The sequence below is a fragment of the Micromys minutus genome (assembly GCF_963924665.1).
Source record: "Micromys minutus genome assembly, chromosome: 18".
NCBI classification, from domain to species: domain Eukaryota; kingdom Metazoa; phylum Chordata; class Mammalia; order Rodentia; family Muridae; genus Micromys; species Micromys minutus.
This window is the reverse complement of record NC_137953.1, coordinates 4,254,205-4,275,097: the sequence shown is the minus strand read 5'-3', so window position 1 is coordinate 4,275,097 and position 20,893 is coordinate 4,254,205. Positions and strand designations below refer to the sequence as shown.

The window sequence follows — 20,893 nt, the reverse complement described above, 5'->3', positions numbered from 1 at the left end:
AGTTGAGTTCTTGTAGTAGAGCAACCAGATGTGGTGGTGCAAACCTATGGAACCATCGCTTGAGAGTTCAGGAACATCCTCAGTTCATAGCAAGTTCAAGCCCAGCCTTGGCTACAAAATAAAAAACAAACAAACAAATGAAAGAAACAAAGAAAAAATTCACACAAGTTGTATTTTCTCTTTTAAAACTATCTTATCTTTTATTTATGAGCATGGGAGAGTAGATTTGCGCACACGTGTGCAGATGCCCAGAGTTTGAATTATGGGCGGATTTTGAGCCTCCTGGCATAGGTGTTGGTAACTGATGGGGCTGGAGGTCAGCACAGGCTCTTTAAGAGCATCACAGGCTCCTAACGTTGAGCCATCTTTCCAACACCAAGCATAATTCTTTATTTTTTTAAGACCGATTTTATTTCATGTTTATAAGTGTTTTGTTTGTTTGGCACGTGCAGCATCCTCAGAGACCAGAGGGCACCGAATCCCCACCAATATGTTTCTTAAAATAATAAATGTTTAGAATCAACACAGCCTGAACATCAGATGTTGCTTTGCCCAGGAGATCGAGTCGCATTTTTTAAATGCTTCAAAAGTGCCACATGTGGCGGGACATAGCTGTAATCTCAGCCCTTAGAAAGCTGAGGTAGGAAGGTCACAAGTTCAAGGCCAATCTGGGCTACAGTTCAAGTTTAAGACAAGCATTGAAGGGGGCTGCAGAAATGGCTCAGTGGTTAAGAGCACTGACTGATCTTCCAGAGGTCTCGATTTCAACTCCCAGCAACCACATGGTGGCCCACAACCATCTGTAGTGGGATTCAATGCCCTCTTCTGGTGTTTCTGGGGATAGCAACAGTGTATACATTAAATAAATACACAAATAAATAAATATTATATTTTTAAAAAGAATGTCTAATTAAAAAAAAAAAAAAAGACAAGCATGGGCCACATAGGGTATTGTCTGAGGGTTGCTATCACTGTGAAAAAACACCATGACAAAAACTAAGGGGTTTTGGTTGTTGTTGTTTGGGGTTTTTTGTTTGTTTGGGTTTTTTTTGTTTCATTGCTGCTGTTTTTTGGCTTACACTCCAATCACTTTCTATCATTGAAGGAAGTCAGGACAGGAACTCATGCCTGGTCCATGAAGGGGTGCTGCTTAGAGAGAGAACCCAAGACCCCCAGCCCAGGGATGGCACCACCCACAGTGTGCTAACCCTTCCCCCATCAATCACTGATTAAGAAAATGCCCTAGAGACTCCTATCGACAGCTCTAATGGAGGCATTTTCTCAACTGAGATTCCCTCCTCTCCGATGACTGTAACTTGTGTCAGGCTGACAACCGGCCAGCACGGGGTTCTTATATTAGAAACAAAACAAAAGACAAATCCCACAGGGGCTGCAGCTCAGTTGGTAGAGGGCAGGAAGCGCACGTACGCACACAGATCCCATGGCGCTGGAGTAACAGAGGGTCAGGAGCCACCGTGCGGGTGCCAGGAATGGAACCCGAGTTCTCTGCAAGAGCAGCCAGTTCCCTTCACGGCCCAGCGTCTCAGCAGCCTTCCCTTGTCTTGCCTTTAAATATCGCTGATGCCTGGTTCCCGGTGCTCGGATTCTGATGTGCTCAGTCCGGGTGGGATTCCTCCTAGATGGTGTGGCTCAGGCGGGATGGTGCAACTCAGGCTGGTCTCGCACTCGGTGATATATCTGGGAACGATTTTGAACTTCTTGGCTTAAATTATTTTAAAATGTGTGTGTGTTCCTGTGCGCTCACGTGATGCCCTCTGTGGGGTTGGTTTTCTCCTCCCACCTTTATGTGGGTTCCAGGGATCAAACCGAGATCACTAGACTCTTGAAAAACGCCCTCACCCACTGAACCACCTGACCAGCCAACCCTGAATTTCTGGTCTTCCTGCTTCTTCTATTTCCCAAGTGCCTGCACCATCGCGCGTGTTGTTGTTCTGTTTTTGTGTGACACAGAGTCTCACTATATAGACCTGGCTAGCATGGAAGTCACCATGTAGACCAGGCTGGCCTCTAACACACAGAGATCCACCTGCCTCTGCCGGGATTAAAGGCGTACATCCATGCGCCTGGCTGGGCTGGATTGTTTTCCATGCGCTGCTTGGGGAGCAAACTCGAGCTAGGAAGGAAAGCACTCTACTGTCTGAACAATATAGCCCCAGCCCCATCTTGGCTTTCAGCACTTTCTAGACCTTCCGTGTGGGATAGCTTCTTCCTATGCCTGGAGATTTGTGTTGGAAGTCTGGAATGTACCTGGTGGCTAGCCCCGGGACACTTGCTCTTACATCTGGATCAGCGATCAGCGGCAACCAACCTGTCCGAGTTACCAGTTGCAGAAAAGGTCTCAGATCTGGAGCTCCCTGCTTTGTGGCAGAGAGCTGCTTTCTGGGACATGTGACTCTTTAAGGTTCTATTCTGAGAAGGGGCATCTGGCTCCTGCCTCTGGCATGCACGGAAGTGGAGGCCACCGCACCGATCAGGACTGGATGAAATACCCAAAAGTCTTTTTCCAACTCAGAGATTTCCTTTCTGCTTGACCTGCTTCTCTGACTCTATTTTGTTCCTTTTAAAGCCAACGGTGGCATAAAGGTTGCTTTGCGGTGAATTGTTTGGGATTACATGAATTGTTCTATCAGCCATACACAAGCCGGTAAGCTTGGCTTTGACCAGAATCTTAAGAAAGGGCTGTGCCTTTATTCAGTTAAAAAAAAAATACTTGAGCATTTGGGTTACAGAAAGTTTGAAATCCATGAAAGTAGTGTGTATAGAATTCAGTTCCATGTATACATCACCCAACTTTCAACCTTTACCAGTGAACTCACGGCCACTATCAAGGTCCCACGCACCTTGCCCTGATATATACTAGGTCACGTTAGCACGAGTTTCAACTACCATATCATCACACATGTAAATGCTTAATGTTTGCCTCTAAAAATAAGAACACCTTTAAAATGTTTACATTGATCTGTTATTATTTTATATGTATTGAGTACAACATGTATGTTTGACACCATTGAGTTTGGAGGAGGGCATCGAAGCCTCTGGATGATTGTGAGCTGCCATGTGGGTGCTAGTGATCAGATCTCATGCTACATTACTTTTCTTTGAACTTGGTCAATGTCTGTCTCAAAATAAGCTGAGGGGGCTGGAGAAATGGTTAAAAGCACAGGCTGCTTTATAATTGGTTCCCAAAATGTACACGGTGGCTCACAATCATCTATGATCCTAATTCCAGGGAATCTGAGGCCCGACACTTCATACACACAATGCGCTGATGCTCAGGCAAACACACATATACATAAAGTAAAAAAATAAATAAAAATAAAAAAAAAAAAACCAGCCATGACCTCTGGCTGTCATGTATACCAGTGCATATGCAGGCAGCTCAACAGATTGGAGAGTGTCTCTTCCAAGTGACTCGGTTGATCTAAACCTCTTCCAGGCAGCTTAGCTGGTTTTTTCTTTTAGGCAGCTTGGCTTCTCAGAAAGTATTCTTTGTAGCTCGAGTCTGCTCATCTGAGAGGGATTCTCAGCTTTGATTGCTTACTCTGGCAGGGAGGAGCCTAGTGAGTCTGGTCAGTTTCAGGAACTTCCTGAAACTATTTTGAGTTGTTGACCTTGTTGAAGGTGCTTCCTACAGGATAGAATGTTTCAATCTCAGAGAAAACTGCTATGCATTACTACTGGGTTGACCCTGATTAGGCCTCCTGAGGGCACTGGCTGTGCTGAGCCCAATTCTTACTTCTTCCAGGTGGATAAAATTTGAAGAAAAGGTAGAGGAAGGAGGAGAACGCTGGAGCAAGCCCCACGTGTCCACGCTGTCCCTGCACAGCCTTTTTGAGCTCCGCACCTGCCTGCAGACAGGGACAGTGCTGCTGGATCTGGACAGTGGCTCTCTACCAAAGATCATAGGTGAGACCAGGGTTTGCTGTGGTCCAGGCAAACCAGGACAGTTCTCCCAACCTCATGTCAACCTGAAAATCTGTATGACTGGCCGTCTCAACACTTGGCTGATTCTGCAGGATTTTTACCCTGGCACTGTCTAGGCAGAGGCTCAGCTGCTTCTAATTTCCACACTATGCAAACCCCCAACAGCAAAGAGCATCCCCGAATGTGGCTCAGCAAGGTGGTAGGCAGGGAGAGGGGCTCCTCGGATGGGCAGAGACCACTATTGCCATGGCAACCTATTTCTTTACAGAGGAAAATGAACTATCTTTCTTCTTTCGAAAACTAGCTCCCACTTAATGGAGTGTCAAAAGAGGAGGTGGCTTGTCTCTTTGTCCTTAAACACCCCTGTGAGTTTTATTCTACCTAGTACATTTGGTTTGGTTTATAACTATTTCTTTTCTAAAAAAGAATTCACTTGGGGGATGAAAATCATTTAACACAGCACCTTTTTGCTGTGCACTTTCCTAGGTCCTATTTAAAGCACGGATCACAGCAGGGAGAACAGAGACTTCTGTCCACACATGCACACACCGAGAGACATACACACACCATACATGAAAGTATCAGAGTTGGCAGTCCCTATGGCCAGTGGCAAAGCCATAGTATGCTTTTCAAATCCCTGATCCCTTTGCTCATTCTCAGTTCCACTAATAGCCCAGAAGTGAGACCTCAAAGCCTTGGGCTCTTTCCCTGTTTGTTTCTCATCCAGATGATGTCATTGAGAAGCAGATAGAGGATGGACTTCTGAGACCAGAGCTCCGGGAAAGGGTCAGCTACGTGCTCCTGAGGAAGCATCGTCACCAAACCAAGAAGCCCATCCACCGTTCCCTTGCAGACATTGGGAAGTCGGTTTCCACTACGAGTGAGCAGGGCTGCTTGTTGGTGGGCACAGGGCATGTGACCGGGTGCCCACTTTGGGGGCTAGAAGTATCTGACTTCATGATCCTGAAGAAAGTCCGAGGTTCTGGCGTCTTCCTAGTCTCTTCCCCTGAAGTCCTAGAGGGACCCCAGCCATTCTCCATATTGTCTCATGACCAGAACACAGTAGTTTCTACGAACGGTTGGCTCACAGCCTGCACTGCACATTACAATGGCCTGAGACCTTCAAATGAGTCCTAATGCCTGGGAGATCTGTTGGTCTGCAGTGCATCCTGGGAGATCTGTTGGTCTGCAGTGCATCCTGGGAGATCTGTTGGTCTGCAGAGCATCCTGGGAGGGGCAGGCCAGAATCTCCCAGCACAGAGCTCCTGGAGGGATGGCTTAGTTAGGAAAGAGTTTTCTCTTAAGTCGAGAGAAGCCAGTAATCTCTGCAGAGGGTGGGGCATGTGAAGATGGTGGGAGCCTTGAGGTCACCTGAGTGTACCAGGGCTTGTATACCATTCTGGCTAGCAAAGCCTGATGCCATTTGGGGAGAGAAGACTGTTCAGTCTAGGCTGCTGAAAGCTTTAGGACCGGTAAACCCAGCAGACAAACACAGGAGCCACAGGTAGCAGAATCAGAGATGAAGGTAGGTCATCTGCTGCACCCAGTGCGGATTTAGCCAGCTGTGTATTCTATTTTCAACTGCACGACTATTCCCCAGCGTCACCGAGATCAGCCGACGCTCTTAACCTACGAGCCACCTCTCCAGCCCCATTCCTGTGTCATCTTATTTACACTATTCCTTTAAAGATCATTCCGGGAAGGGGAGATGTGTCCTGCAGCGTAGAGCCACTGAAGTTTAGCTGCAGTGACTATGGTCTCCGTGCTGACCAGAGAGGCTCAGCTGCAAAGATGCCGGGGCTTCATACTTCCCTTTCCACCCCTCCCAGATCGCAGCTCTGCCCGGAGCCCCTCAGCGGGCCCAGCTCTGCACCGCTCCACTGAGGACCTGAGGATCCGGCAAAGCGCCAGCTACGGTCACCTGTGTGAGTGTTCTCTGCCAATCAGGGGCAGCAGCACGCTGGCTGTGACAGCAGGGCAATGTCCACGTTTCCATAGACAGAGAAGGTAGAGCTGAGGATCTAAGATGCCAGCAGGAGAAACCAAATTTCCCCCTAAACCTAAGCTTGCCCCCGGGCCTGATTTACCACCGTCGTATCCCATGCCAGACACAGTACAACGAAGTCCTGACTTCCTCAGCGCTGATCTCACATTCTTGGTGCATCGATTTCAGGCAAACCTCTTGTCCTCGTTAATTTAATCACTTTTTCCTGTTTTTCTGGCAAGAACCCTTCCTTCCCAGTAATGGCAGTAGGGGCAGGGCTTGCGGGTGGAGGTGCGGCTTAGTACTAGAGAGCTTGCATGCTTAAAGCACCCCGTTTGGTTTGCAGCACCCCCCCCCCCAAAAAAAAAAAAAAAAAAAAAAACACACACAAGCAAATTAAACCAGAAACCTTCTAGGCCAGCCTGGGCTACATAGTGAATTCCAGGCCAGTCAGGGTTACAGAGTTACTGTCTCAAAACAGCAACAAACCAAATGACAACAACCTAAAACGTCCACCTAAGTCCTTTTCCCAAGAACACCCCCGACACCCGCTCATCACCTCGAAGAAGAAACAGGAACCTGTTCATTAGCAATAATCAGAGGACCGTGAGGTCAGAGGCCACAGCCTTTTTCAAGCTTATCTGTGGTGAATAGTCAGGGGTGTGGGCTCTGAGGCTGGCGACAGGAGGGTCGAGAATTTGGGAGTGGGGGCGGGGAGAGCAGCCCACCAGTGCCTGGTCACCCCTCCCTGTGTGATTACCCTTGTTTCTTATGTGGCCACTAGGGGGCGGTGGTCAGTAGGCAGAAAGTCGCTCTGGAAAGAGCGCTGTTCCGCTGGTACGGAGACCCTCTTGTCTGGCGATGCTCAGTGGAACCCCCAGACAAGGGTCATGAGGAAGTGACTAGTGCTCTGTGTGAACTGGATCATATGTAGCCCAGGTACACAGCCGCCAGAGGAGGAAACTCCAGGGCCCAGACAGCAGTTGATAGAGAACATTCATTCAGCTCACCAAGAGCTGGACCCACAGAGAGAGACACAGTAGAAGCCATGGGAATGTCTGTGATTGACAGGGATGGAGTGAGAGAAGCTTCTGGGGGGGTGATGGCAAAACAAAAACCCCATGGAGTGTCAAGCAGAAGAGGATCCTGGGAAATGAATGGAGAGGACCGTATTCTAGAAGTAAGGCAGGGCTACGGCTGCGCATGCCCACTGGGCGGCACTGCCAATGGGAAATGAGAATGGCTTCCAGAGGAGGGGGACAATGGCAATTCAGTTCGTGTGCTGTCCCTGCCTCCACATGGACTCGGCCAGCCATCTCTATAAAGACGCCCATGGGTCCACAAAGTTCCAGTCTAGTGACGCCTGGCACGCCATTTGAAAATACATTGCTATGTCTCATCCCATCTGAGCTGGCACAGAGCGTCTGTGTCTGGAGTGGGCATCTTGGTAAGGTCTAAGGAGGTGGGGCCGCCGGCGAGAGGAGAGCGTGCCGTAGCCTGAGAAATGACTAGGAAACAGCAGAACCTGGAGGTTGGCTTCTTATTCAAGCCAGCTGCCCTCGAGGGCAAGGAGAATGGGGATGTCTGCTGAAGGGGCTGCAGGACCGAGGGAAGAGACACTGGCTGTGGTTCTGAACTTAGAGGCCACAGAGGTTCAGGGCCAAGAGCTGGCAGGAGCCTGGCTTCCCCTGATAGACTTGCTTTCCTTTCTCTCCCAGGTCATGCCCAGAGTAGAAGCATGAATGACATCTCTCACACCCCAAACACAGACCAGGTAGGAGAGCTCTGCCCTAGACTGCAGAGGCAGGCAGGGAAGGAGCCTCGGGTCGCACAGGCTGAGAGCCCTTGAAAACCTCTCTCCCCGAAAGGGAACAGAAGTCCCCAAACACTAAGAAGAACTTATAAGTAACCATCCCTAGGACATTTTCACCGTCAGACAGCTATGGAGATGTGAAGTCGTAAAGACAGAGGGTGGGATAGTTTGGCAGAGGACCTGCCTGGTACACTAGACCACACCATTCTGTCTGCTTGACCTCCTTGCCCTGGACAGCGGGTGACTGGTGGCCCTGATGTAGGACTCCACTCACTGTCTCAGTCTCAAAGTCTAAGGATTAGAAGTTCCCAGGAGGTCCCTTTGGGGGAACCCGGAAGCATGAAAACATCCCGCACCCTTGGAGACTGGTCTAGAGATTCCTCTGAGTAAGGAAGCAGGGCAAAGGGCAAACAGTCCATGGGGCAGGCTTCTCTCCACCACCAAAGGTGAAGGCCTGGAGGGAGGGCTGGGTAGCTAAGCGCTAAGAGCAACATCAGTTCCAACAAGAAGGCAGCAGGTGACAGTTGGGTTCAGCGAGACCAGGGCTCTTCTCTCACTGATTGGTTCACACAACAGAGGAGTGTTTTAGGGTCTACTCAAGGACTGGGTCCTACCATTAGTGTCAGCTCAGCTAACATGGAATCTCCTCGTCTTAAAGAACCAGAGAGAGTATTTGGTTGTTTATTTCATTCTCTGAAAATTTCTGTGGAAAGTGTGAGTAAGAGTGTGTGTGTGTGTGTGTGTGTGTGTGTGTGTGCATGTACACTTGAGATATTAGAAGAGGACATCAGATCCCTGGAGCTGGAGTTAAAGGCAGTTGTGAGCTGCTTGACCGGGTGCTGGGAACCAAACTATGGTCCTACATAAGGCAAAGGATCTCGACCACCTACTCACCTCTCCAGCCTCTTTTGGAGAGTCTGTTTTTATTTACCTTCAGTGTTTTAAGACAGGGTTTCTCTGTAGCCCTGGGTTTCCCTGAGACTGGCTCTGTAGACCTGGCTAGCCTTGTACTCAGAGATCCTCCTGCCTCTGCTTCTCAAGTACGAGGATTAAAGGTGTGTGCCACACTTGGCCACCCCTGGGGAGGTTTTCAAGTTAGACCTCCATTGCTCTCTGAAGTGAGCATGCCAGGTCTTCTTGGGTGAGTCATTTTCCTCCCGGAGCAGCTGAAAAACAAATTCATGAAGAAGATCCCAAAGGACTCAGAGGCCTCCAACGTGCTTGTGGGCGAGGTGGACTTCCTGGACCAGCCATTCATTGCATTTGTCCGTCTCGTCCAGTCTGCCATGCTGGGAGGGGTGACCGAGGTGCCTGTCCCCACCAGGTGAGTCCCTGAAAAGTCTCACCATCTCTGTCTTCATGGAGTCACTGCACAGGCAGTCAGAAAGCAGGGATGTCCTTTTACATTATTATAGAACCCAGCATGGTAGTGACCTCCTTTCTTCCCAGCACCCAGCCTGTGGAGCTCTGGGTTCCAGGCCAGCCAGGGCAACAATAAGACCCTCATGAAAGGGGTGGAAGGGGAGGTAAAGGATGCTCCCAGGAAAGCCCAGTGGGGGCAGAAGCAGATTAGCAGATGACTGGCTAACTGATTCAGTGGGCATTTGTCACCAAGTCAAACAGTATGTGCTCAGTCCTTGGAACCCACATGGTCAAAGGAGGGGACTGAGTCCTGTAAATTGTCTTCTAGACCTTCATGTTTGTCGTTGTGTGTGTGTGTGTGTGTGTTGTGTCATGTGTGCCCGTGCATATAACCACAATAAGTAGCTAACTAAGTAAATGTAAAAAGAAGAGCCAGATACTGTGGGACTAGCCTGTGATCCCAGCACTCGGGAGGGGGAGGCAGGGAGATCAGGAGTTCAGAGTCATCCTTGACAACATAAAGCATTTGAGCTTGGGTTATATGAGACCCTGTCTTTAAAACAAGCAAATAAAAACAAGTAAGTATAATAATAAATAAGTAAACAGTAATAAAGTAATAGGAGGTGGAAAGATGGCTCAGTGATTAAGTCCTGCTCTTGCAGAGGACCCAAGCTCAGTTCCAGAATCCATGCTGGGTGGCTCATAATCACCTGCAACTTCAGTTCATGGGATCCAGTGCCCTCTTCTGGCTGCCTCAGGCACTGCACTCTTATGCACACACACCTCCATACACATAACTAAAAATAAGAATGATGATGGCTTTTAAACGATTCGAAGGAGAGAGGTTGAGGGGTTAATAATGGATCCACTGAAGGCCCCAAAAAAATTCTTCTCCTCAGCTGTTTCTGTTTTTCCCTCTTCCTTGCAGATTTCTGTTCATACTTCTAGGACCCTCCGGGAGAGCAAAGTCCTATAATGAGATTGGCCGAGCCATTGCAACCCTCATGGTGGATGATGTAAGTGAAAATAGAAAGTGTGCACTCCTTCCCGAGTGCTAATGGCTGCAGCAGGGCACCCCTCCCCCACTCCCTGCCGTCACTAATTATCTGAGAGGGATAGATCTGCAATAATGAAATAATAAGAAACAAAATAAAACTAACCGTCTGCCTGAGGAGCCAAGGCAGGCTCTACAGATAACAACCTAAGATGAACAGGAGACACGTAGACTAGTTTGGCCTTGAGAGGCTAGCCTCCCAGAAGCAAATGGAAGTGCAGTCGTGTAAGCTCATTGTGAGAGCTTCCCCAAGGGCAAGAGCAGTGACTTGAGCCAGAGACTTATACACACTCTAGGACAAGAGCCTAAAGGTCCTGTTCTGTCCCCAGAGTGTTGGGGAGCTGGAGGTCTTGCTCATGCATAACCCCACCAAATCTCTAAGTCTTTTTGTAACCTGGACGACCCCCCGCCCCGGGCAGAAGTATGGGCAGCAATGAACGGATTTGAAAATTGAACTTGAACTGGCCCTGTTTCTTGTGTGCTTGCTCTGTGGAAAACAGAAATGAAGAAGGTGGAGGAACTCAGCAGACGTCCTGCAGAGGTCCTAGCTGGGGTCAGTGTCTAGGCTGAGCATGTCCAGGTTCTTTGGCTCTTACTCAAGAATTTGATATAAAACCATAGGAAGATTTGCATAAACAGTAGGGGGCTTGATTTAAAACAAGAAGACAGGATCAGTCAGGTACAGTTGAAAGAGACTGGGCCACATGAGTGAGGGTACTCAGGGACTCTGGTTATTGTTTGGGGTTTGTTTTTATGGGTTTCAAGAGAAGAAGGAGTGTTAGTTTAGGTGGTTCTTTAAGTGACAGACTAAATTATATAACCACCTTTCTATTGTGAATGTCCCTTCTCATAACACATCTGATTTTGATCATAAGCACACCTAATTTTGCATAGGTACAAGAAGCTTGTGTTTTATTTGGGGGGAGGGGGGATGCTGCATATTTGCAAGAGCTAAGGATAGATATGAGGGGAGTGTCTTAGTTAGGGTTTCTATTTCTGCACAAACATCACTACCAAGAAGCAAGTTTGGGAGGAAAGGGTTTATTCAGCTTACATTTTCCACATTGCTGTTCATCATCAAAGGAAGTCAGGACTGGAACCCAAGCAGGTCAGGAAGCAGGAGCTGATGCAGGGGCCATGGAGGGATATGAGATTACTTCCTGGCTTGCTTCCCCTGGCTTGCTCAGCCTGCTTTCTTATAGAACCCAGGTCTACCAGCCCAGGGATGGCTCCACCCACAATGGGCTGGGCCAGGGATGGCTCCACCCACAATGGGCTGGGCCCTCCCCCCTTGATCACTAGTTGAGAAAATGCCTTACAGCTGGATCTCATGGAGGCATTTCCTCAACTGAGGCTCCTTTCTCTGTGATAACTCAGGCTCGTGTCAAGTTGACACAAAACCAGCCAGTACAAGGATGGAGAGATGAGAGGGATTGCGGTGCATGATGTGAATGAAACTCACAAGGAACCAATAAAAAGTATATATATTAAAAAAAGAAGCTTGACTTATTACACAGACCTAGCTCAGGACCTCCTTACTTTCTTATCCAGACACAAGGAGAGCATCGTTGAATAGAATCTATCTATGTTTGATGACTGTTAAGGGGAGGAGACAGTTCTATTTTTCAGAGTGGAGTGTGTATACAGCTCAGTGCAGATGGGGGCCCTAGGTTGCTGACAAATTACTTGGTACATCTGCAGAAAGGCATATGTGTGCATAGTATAGTATAAAGGTCCTAGGTTGCCAAATGCACTATTAGAAGAGGTGAGGGTACATAGCCCAAATCAAGAGGAGTTCCAAGTTGGAAGTTATTCCCTATGCTTGCCTGTCTCCAATGTATCCCAGAGGCTTGGGTTTCAGATCTCAGAAGACTATCTGCTCTTGGAATTCGCTCTTTCCTGTTGTTTCTTATTTCCTTTACTGTCTTTTGTCCTTATCCACACACTGAGACCAAGTTGGCATCCCAAGAAATGGCTAGACTTGGTTCCTGTAAAAATAGCTGTGATGCACTCACTCCTGAGAGGGCAGAGCTGAGCTCCCTTTTTCTCTTCTTTTATTCCTCGCCAGCTATTCAGTGATGTGGCTTATAAAGCTCGGAACCGAGAAGATCTGATCGCGGGAATTGATGAATTTCTGGATGAGGTCATTGTCCTCCCCCCTGGAGAATGGGATCCGAACATCAGAATTGAGCCGCCCAAGAAAGTTCCTTCAGCAGACAAGAGGTGTGTGTTAGGGAGAGGAGCAACAGAGGGGACTCCACATTGACCTCGTTGTAGCTAATCAGAAGCCAACGTGACCACTTATGAACAGTTCTAAAGTCGGGAGTCGGGGAGGGGGGGATGTCAATGAGTCCTTTCCTGTCGTTGTGTGGTGTGCGCATGTGTGTGTTCACGTCTGAATCTCTGTGGATGCCTGAGAGCGATAGCAGAGAATTTTTCTTCATCGCTGCTCTCCACCTTATTCATTGAGGCCGAATCTCTCAACGAACTCAGTGCCGACAGATTGGGCTAGTCTTGTTCTAGCTTGTTCTGGGGTTCCAAATAGTTGCCTTGCCCCCTCCCTCCCCCCGCCCCCCCCCCCATCATCATATGGCTTCTGGGAATCCCAACTCTTGTTTATGTGGCAAATGCTTTAAGGGCTGAGCTCAGCTCTCCCCACCCACCCCCACCACCTCACTCCTTTTTTTTTTTTTTTTTTTTTTTGAGGGTTACGAGGACAGTCCTGAAGGGCTGTGCCCTTCCCAGCACTGACAGCCCTGCTCTGCCCCATCTGCCTTCTCTTTCAGGAAATCTGTGTTCTCTCTGGCAGAGCTGGGCCAGATGAATGGCTCTGTGGGCGGAAGCGGAGCCACGGCTGGAGGAGGCGGCAGTGGCGGCGGCGGAGGGGCTGGAGGCAGCGGGGCTGGTGGAGTGGGCGGTGGCAACGAGGCTGAGATGCCAGCTATGCATGAAATCGGGGAGGAGCTGATCTGGACCGGAAGGTGCCCGCTCCACACCTGGCAGGGAGCCTGTTGTCTTGAACCCTCTCTTCGTCCCTTCCTGTTCGAGATCCTCGAGCTGCTGTGCGCAGCGCCTCCTAGGGACGGAGTCTGACCACTGCAGTCATTCCGCACTCTAGAGAATCTGTGGGTCTTATAGAATTGTGTGTGTGTTGGGGGTGGTGGTGGTGAGATCAACAGAAGAATCCCACCCATGGGGAAGAAACTGAAACGTTTCTCTAGACATCCTTTAGTAACTGTATCCCATAGCGGTAGAAATAGTGTACCACAAGCTGTTTTCACAGGTATGAGATCAGAAGGTTGAAATTGAGATGTCACAAGGGAGCAAGGCCATGGTGGATCCTACCTGTAATTCCCAGCACTGGGAAGACTGAGGCAGGGACTTGCTGGAAGGAAGTTTCAGGCCAATCTGCGTTATATAGTGTGAGGTCCTATCTCAGCCCTGCTCCTTAAATAAAGATGCCAACACACTCCCCTGCCTTTGAGTCTCTAGGAACTTCCTTAGCCTCCTTGAAAGACAGCCAGGAGTCTCATGGGTCTCCTTAATTTGGCTGTTACATCACCTCAGTTTTTGTCTGTGTAGGCACATGGCCTTGTCCCTGTGTGTATATCTTTGGGTAGTATTGCCCTGTTTCTATAAGGGCTGGATCAAAGCCATTCTTAAGGACTTCATTGTAACTTAATTACATCCTGCCTCCCCCAAACCCCTTTTGTGGTCTCACGTAGCCCAGGCTGACATCTGAGGTTGCTATAGCTAAGGATGACTTCAAACTGATGATGCTCCGCCCCTTCTTCTTCAGCACTGAATTCACAGGCACTGCTGTGCTTGGCTTATAAACCAGTGCTTCATACATACTGGGCAAACACGCTACCAACTGAGCTTCATTCCCAACACAAAGACTTCCTAAGTAAAATCATATTCACAAATACCAAGAGTTGGAGATTTAATGTATCTTTTTAAAAAAGAAGCAGAATCTTAAAACTTTAATGTTATTTAAAAGCTTCGTTTTTCTCTTCTGGGAAACAAGAAAAAAGAATTGTCCTGGCCTGAGTTCTCTGGCTACTCCTGGAGTCGTCCAGGCTCACCCAGGTTTAGGAAAGTCCAGAGAAATACAAGGCTTGGCACAAACAAAGTGGTTGGGAATGAAGCTGTGTACCGAGTCTTTCTTGCTGTGATAAGATTCTCCAACTAAAGCAACTGAAGGGAGAAAGGTTGAAAGTTTAGGTTACAGCCCCTGATGCCCGGGGAAGTCAAAGTGGCAGGAAACCGGACACATTGTATCCACAGAGGAGACAAGAGAACAATGAGAACCTTCTCATTCTCATCTCATTTTTTTCTATTCTGTTCTGTCCAAGATCCCCTGCCCAGGGAGCAGCCTCACCCTCAAAGATGGGTCTTCCCAATCAGTTGACTAAATCAGGATAATTCCCAACAGGCATACACAGAGACCCATCTCTCAAATAATTGTCGATCCTGTGAAGTTGACAGTTACCACTGACCTTTTCATGTTACATGGCTTTGGTTGGGCAAAGGAGACGGAAGACCCATAGTGGAATATTTCCATCAGAACTTATTTCTGTCAAAAAGTTTGTGTTCACCAGTGTGAATGGTGGTAACTGCACACTTTCAGGCCTACAAGAACTATGTCTGGTTCTCCGTGTTCTGGTAGAGTATAACTCCATCTGCCCCTGGTCCTCACCCCAGACTCCTTAGGGGCCCTGGACGCATCCCTGCTCCTCCTGGTGTCTGTGGAGGAAAGATGTCTTCTGCTTGTCCCAACAGGTTCTTTGGAGGACTGCGTCTGGATGTCAAGAGGAAGCTTCCCTGGTTCCTAAGTGATTTCTGTGATGGCTTCCACATCCAGTCCATCTCTGCTGTCCTGTTCATTTACCTTGGCTGTATCACCAACGCGATCACCTTCGGCGGGCTTCTGGGGGATGCCACAGACAATTACCAGGTGAGTGTGAGCTGGGTGCACTAGAGCAAATGTATTCAAATCTGCTGTGGGCTGGTGAGAGTAAGGGATTCTAGTTTGTAATCCCAACACCATGCTTGCGCCTACAGCCTCGGGTCTGGCCATCACTTAATGCGACTGTTTATTCTTCTAATAACAGAGCAATTTTTATGGATGGTGTAAATAGGCTGGACTTTTAGGAAAATCACCCACATTGGTGTTTGCTATTTTCCCTGCTGATATTTAATGACCTTAGCCAGCATGTTAAGTTGGTGAATTATGACCTTCTCTCTACATTTTAACTTTATTTTAAAATTTATTTTATCATCTACATGGCTGTTTTTGTTTGTTTGTGTGTCTGTGTACTGTATGTACTCAGTACCCCTGAAGGCTGGGAACCTGGAGCACACTGCATAGCCTGCAGGCAGCTCAACAGGCCGAAGACTGTCCTTTCCAGGTGGTTCAATTGCTCTGAGCCTCTTCCAGGCAGCTCGGCTTGTCTGAGACTATCTCTCAGCAGGCCTTACAGTTTATGTGGTTGGTGGGGGACTGACTAGTTCTGTTCAGCTTCAGGGACTTCCTGAAGCTGTTGAGTTGTCCATTTCCTGAGCTTAAGGGGCTTCCCTGCAGGATGGAAAGTTTCACACCCTCTCCTCACATAAAGATGCCGTGTCCTAACGGGCTTCCCTCCAAGACAGAAGGTCTCAATCTCAGAGGAACTGCTGCCCAACAGTCTCTTCTGCCTCCCTGAACCTTCTTCTCTCTCACACAACAGGGAGTAATGGAGAGCTTCCTGGGCACTGCCATGGCCGGCAGCTTGTTCTGCCTCTTCTCAGGGCAGCCTCTCATCATCCTCAGCAGCACAGGACCCATCCTCATCTTTGAGAAGCTCCTCTTTGACTTCAGCAAGTAGGTACCACGTGGCGGGCTCCATGCCTACTCCTGCAACGGAGGCACTCAGCCAAGCCAGGGTGGAAGGATAGGCCCATGCTGGGTGGGGGCAGGAGGGGAGGGGGGATGGAGAGGGGGCTTGCAAGGAGACCCCATAGGCATGTTGAAGTGTGGTTCTTGGTGGTTCTTTCTGACTCCTGGAAGTGTCCTGCCTTGAAGTCCTCTGAGTGCAAATTAGCATATAGCAAGGACATAGGGAGCAGGCCAAGCCACACCATTCTCACTGGAAAGTCTGTGCTGCACAGGAAGAGACTGGTCAGGAGCTCACAAGCCCAGCATCCCAGGTTCCCGTGGGTCTGTAACGAACCATCCTAAAGCTGCTCCAGCCTATTCATCTCAAATTATCTGCTGAGCGCTTCCTGACAGTGAGCTCCTTTCCTAGAATTCCACAGACCAGACACTGCAGAGCTGGGGAGGTGGTTCAGTCAGTAGTGTTTGCCTCGTGAGCCTGAGGACCCGAGTTCAATGCCCAGAGCTCACCCATATAAAATCAGGGTAGCGCATGCTTATAATCCTGGTGATTGGGAGGTGGAGATGGATGGATCCCTAGTGTACCTGAAGGTTTCTACACATGTGTGCCAACATACATACAAACCCACAAATACACACATGCTTGCATGCGTGCATGGGTGCACACGCACGCGCACGCACACACACACACACACAAATTAGACAACCCAGCCCAGGAATTGTCCTGTCCTTTGGCAGGCATCTGTGCTACAAGAGTGGGTATGAGCCATTCAGGGTGGACCCTGGGAGCCAAGCCCAGAGGGTCTCTCATTTACCTCTGCCACCCAGGGCCAATGGCCTGGACTACATGGAGTTCCGCCTCTGGATTGGTCTACACTCAGCCATCCAGTGCCTTATCCTGGTGGCCACAGATGCCAGCTTTATCATCCAGTATATCACCCGCTTCACCGAAGAGGGCTTCTCCACCCTTATCAGCTTCATCTTCATCTACGACGCCATCAAAAAGATGATTGGTGCCTTCCAGTACTATCCCATTAACACGGACTTCAGGCCTGACTCCATCACCACCTACAAGTGTGAATGCGTCGCTCCTGACACAGGTGACCGGTAGTCCCCGAAGTGCACTGGGTCCCCAGCCGCCCTCCCGCTCCTTCTCCCACGTAGGGGGGAGTTCATTTGGAGGGGTGGGTGCTTTGTTTCTTTACTGAAACGGGCTCTGTCTGTATGACACAGACGAGCTTTGGAGTTCACAAGGCTAAGTGCAGGCTCTTGAAGCTAATTTTTGGAAAGAATTTGAGAAGATGCTAGTTCTAACCAAAACCAAAACATGATTGTGTGTGTGTGTGGGGACACTCCGGGGTTGTAGTTAAGAGGCTGCAGAGATACTTCCAGAAGGAGCAAGACATGAGTGTGACTTCTGTTGAAAATTATACCTTGTCATTAACACTGCCCAAGTCAAGTGTGAGCTCACGGCCCCTCCCAGAGCCTGGCAGTCAGGGTGGAGGCCTGCTGGAAGAGGTGGGGACACAGTATCATTCAGCCTGCGAGGCATATGACATGTTGCGAGGGCTCTATGTCAGGAGTGAGCACATCTACCCTCTGCGACTACAGGATGTGGAATGAGGAGAGGCTACATGAAGACAGATGCTGCTGAGCGTAGGGAGGAAGTTACAGTGAGGAGAGTTCCTTGAGAGCTGCCAACCCCCTTGTTGGGAACCAGTTGCCTGGCCAGCCAGGCGTTCACGGCCAGTGATGTTTAAAGGACCCAGCACTGGGCTGGAGCAAACAACTGGCCAATGGGATAACAAACTCTCGGTGCCGATCACGTGTTGCTCTCTGACAGAAGGCATCCTCACAGTTGGGTCTTCAAGCCTCCGTCACAGCCATGATAACCACACCCTAGGAGATGTCCGCAGGATCAATCTGGAGGGTCAAGGGAGTACAGATAGGGGCAGGAGCACCACCCACAGACTTCCAAGCCTGACAGAAAACAAGCTGAGGCCCAGAGCCACTCATAACCACACTAAACCTCAGTTCCTCTGTGAGATGGCAACCAGGGCTTACCAGAGATTACTGTAAGGTTCTCAGATAAAGAAGAAAATAAGCAAACATTAGATATTTCCAATCACTGATCATTCCAAGTATACTGACAGACACTTCTAATCCCAGCACGGGAGAAGCAGAGTCAAGTATATCTTTGTGAGTTCAAGGCCAGCCTGGTCTATAGAGAATTTCAGACTAGCCAAGGCTATGTACTAAGACCTTGCCTTAAAAATACTGATCTTTCCTGAGCGGTGGGGGTGCGTGCCTTAAATCGGAGCGCTCAGGAGGCAGGTCTCTGAGTCTGAGGCCAGCCTGGTCTGCAGAGTGAAGCGTGGGGTTCTGCTCTCGCTTGTGAGCTTGATGGGTCCCACAAGCCGGATAGTGTTGGTCACACTCCGCTCGTGGCGCTGATTTTTGTAAAGAAGTCTAGGCTTAACTTTTCTCTCTAGCATTAGCTCTGAGCCGTTCTGTTGAACACTTACAAGTGAAGCCTACCCTTTGTCCAGGTCCTTGCCTGGATCTCTAAAGAGGCCTTACTTCAGGCCCTTTAGAGTCTTCTCCAGGGTGAATCCTGCCTCGGGTGAAGTTTATTTTTACTACACATGCTTCTCAGATGCCCAGCCCATGCTCTGGGACTAACCTTGCCACAGACCTGCTTTCTAGAAACACACCTCCTTATCTCTATGTAGAAAGAGCCCAAATTCTGGGCTCCTACGAGAAGCTTTGGCTACTCTGTAAACCATCTGTTCACCTAAGGGTGCCCTACCGACAGGTGCAGTAAGAGCATGTACAGTGAGCGTCAAATGGCAAAATGAAGGTGCTGGCTCTGTACTACTTCCTGTCGGCTCTGTACTACTTCCTGTCGGCTCTGTACTACTTCCTGTTGGCTCTTTACTACTTCCTGCCGGCTCTGTACTACTTCCTGTTGGCTCTGTTCTACTTCCTGTGGCTCTTGCCCAGTGCCTGGTTCTCTTGAGTCATTTTCACAGCGCTTAGAGCATGGTCCTAGGGCAGCATTATCACCGATTGGGAACTAATCAGAATACAGGATCGTGACTCCAACACCAGATCTGAGAAATCCAGAGACTCAGGGTTAGACTTCTGGGTTGACTGTGTACGAACAAGCCTCTCAAGGACTGCTGTTGCACCCCCCCACTCTCCCAAGTTTGACAAAGTTTGCTTTGCCAAGCTGTGATTGGCTACTGACCCCAACAGGATTTCTCCGTGTGAGAATAAATGTGCTGGTGTCGATGCGGGTTCACTGTGATTTGGAGACCTTAGACTGCAGAGGTCTAGACGTTCAGCAGACTAGGGTAGTGGGGAGCTGGGGAGGGTCTCCTTCCAGTTCATGAGCCGCCTTCTGACAACCTGCTCCGTTCCCTTAACTCTGCCACACAGCAGTCCAGTGGTAGCATACCTTCCTTCACTCAGTTTCCCCATCCAAGCCTGGGGATACTCCTTTTCTATTTAATTTTGTTTCCATGGTAACTGATTTGTATTCTGTTTATGGATGCTGCAAATGCTGCTTTGGCCGCTCTCAACTTTAAGTGAGTACCACTCTGCGTATACTAGAATTGTACAATATTTGATACTTGGGCCCTTTCTAGAATTTTCCGTACTGCATTTTTTCCATCTCCTCTAGGGTTTCAGTTCTTGCTGCAAAAACTGATAGGCCCAAGTAGAAGATATCAAGATGTCTGGCCTGAAAACACTGGGTGCTGGGGTACTCTTGAGCGGTGGAGAGGTTAGCCCCTCCTGGGGCTTCTTGCCTGGCTTCTCTGTCCATCGTGTTGATTGAGGTCATGTTTCCTTGTGAGGAGAGGCAATAGATTCCCTGGCTTCTTCTTACACGTGAGGCTTTCTTCAGGATGATTTTGGGGGTGTAATGCCCTTGGGGCTGCTTTGCTCTGGGTCAACCCTGATCCATTTGGCCCAGAACTGACCAACTTCTATAATCACATCTAGCCCTGTGGACAACCTGCTGGAGGCTGGGCTCAGGATTAGGTTCTTTTTGTTGGGTGTCCACCCAAAGGTAGACAGCCAGCAGGAGCAAATGGGGTTTCTTCAACACGTCAGACTTCAGCACCAGCCCCCAAACCTGCTACAGAGGTGCTACATGGAGGAGGAAGGAGAGAAGCCAGTCTTCCCCCCCCCCCCATACCCATGCAGTCCAGAGAGTGGGCAAGCAGTGCATGATGGGAGGCCGTGCCCCCTGGGGAGCCTGGTCCTGTGATTAGATACTCTAGTTACAGTTAGGGACATCGAGGTCACAGAGGGGAGTTGCTTAGCAAGGGGCACAGAGTGAAGCCGTCAGCAAGCAGCTCTTATGGGCTTCTGATGGTCCTTCAGATGGAGGGTGTTGGAGAGAAGGGTCCTTAGATGAAATCTGGGCAGAGATGGGAGGCTTAAAGTCTCTTTACCAGCAGCCTGGGATGTGATCACGGCTCCAAGCATAAGCTCTGAAACCTTAGGTTGCCTCGGTTATGTCAATCTGTAAAATGGGCATCGTGGACATTTGAGGAACTGAACAGATGAATCCATTATCAGGGTTTGGCATGATACACGACATGAAATTAGCTCTTTGGAACACTTTTAAAAGTCCGACAGCATAAAATTGTGTCTAGCCCCCAGCAGGGACTCACACCTACTGTCCACTGTCTTGGCGCCAGGGTGTTCATGTGAGTTGTTAGAAGTAGCTATGGGTCCTCAGGCTGAGCTCCTCTGCACTGACGCAGCTGCTCCGTTGAGTCCTTACGGGAGCAGTGCGGGCAGGTGAAGGCAGTAAGAGAGAGCAGAGGGAGGTGGGGAACAGTGGGG

The 20,893-nt window shown here is 49.2% G+C and overlaps 1 protein-coding gene across 1 annotated transcript in view; it reads left to right on the top strand.

Annotated features, from left to right (window-relative positions):
* SLC4A5 (solute carrier family 4 member 5) overlaps window positions 1–20,893 on the top strand; it is a gene marked incomplete at both ends in the record, with an annotated part of 68,084 nt that overhangs the window by 22,170 nt on the left and 25,021 nt on the right. Inside the window, 11 exons of the mRNA XM_080932032.1 lie at window positions 3,767–3,927; window positions 4,673–4,825; window positions 5,775–5,870; window positions 7,648–7,703; window positions 8,909–9,066; window positions 10,033–10,120; window positions 12,227–12,381; window positions 12,945–13,139; window positions 14,941–15,115; window positions 15,888–16,021; window positions 16,862–17,133. Coding sequence (XP_080788158.1) covers window positions 3,767–3,927; window positions 4,673–4,825; window positions 5,775–5,870; window positions 7,648–7,703; window positions 8,909–9,066; window positions 10,033–10,120; window positions 12,227–12,381; window positions 12,945–13,139; window positions 14,941–15,115; window positions 15,888–16,021; window positions 16,862–17,133 — 1,643 coding nt within the window. The remainder of the gene's footprint in view (window positions 1–3,766; window positions 3,928–4,672; window positions 4,826–5,774; window positions 5,871–7,647; window positions 7,704–8,908; window positions 9,067–10,032; window positions 10,121–12,226; window positions 12,382–12,944; window positions 13,140–14,940; window positions 15,116–15,887; window positions 16,022–16,861; window positions 17,134–20,893) is intronic.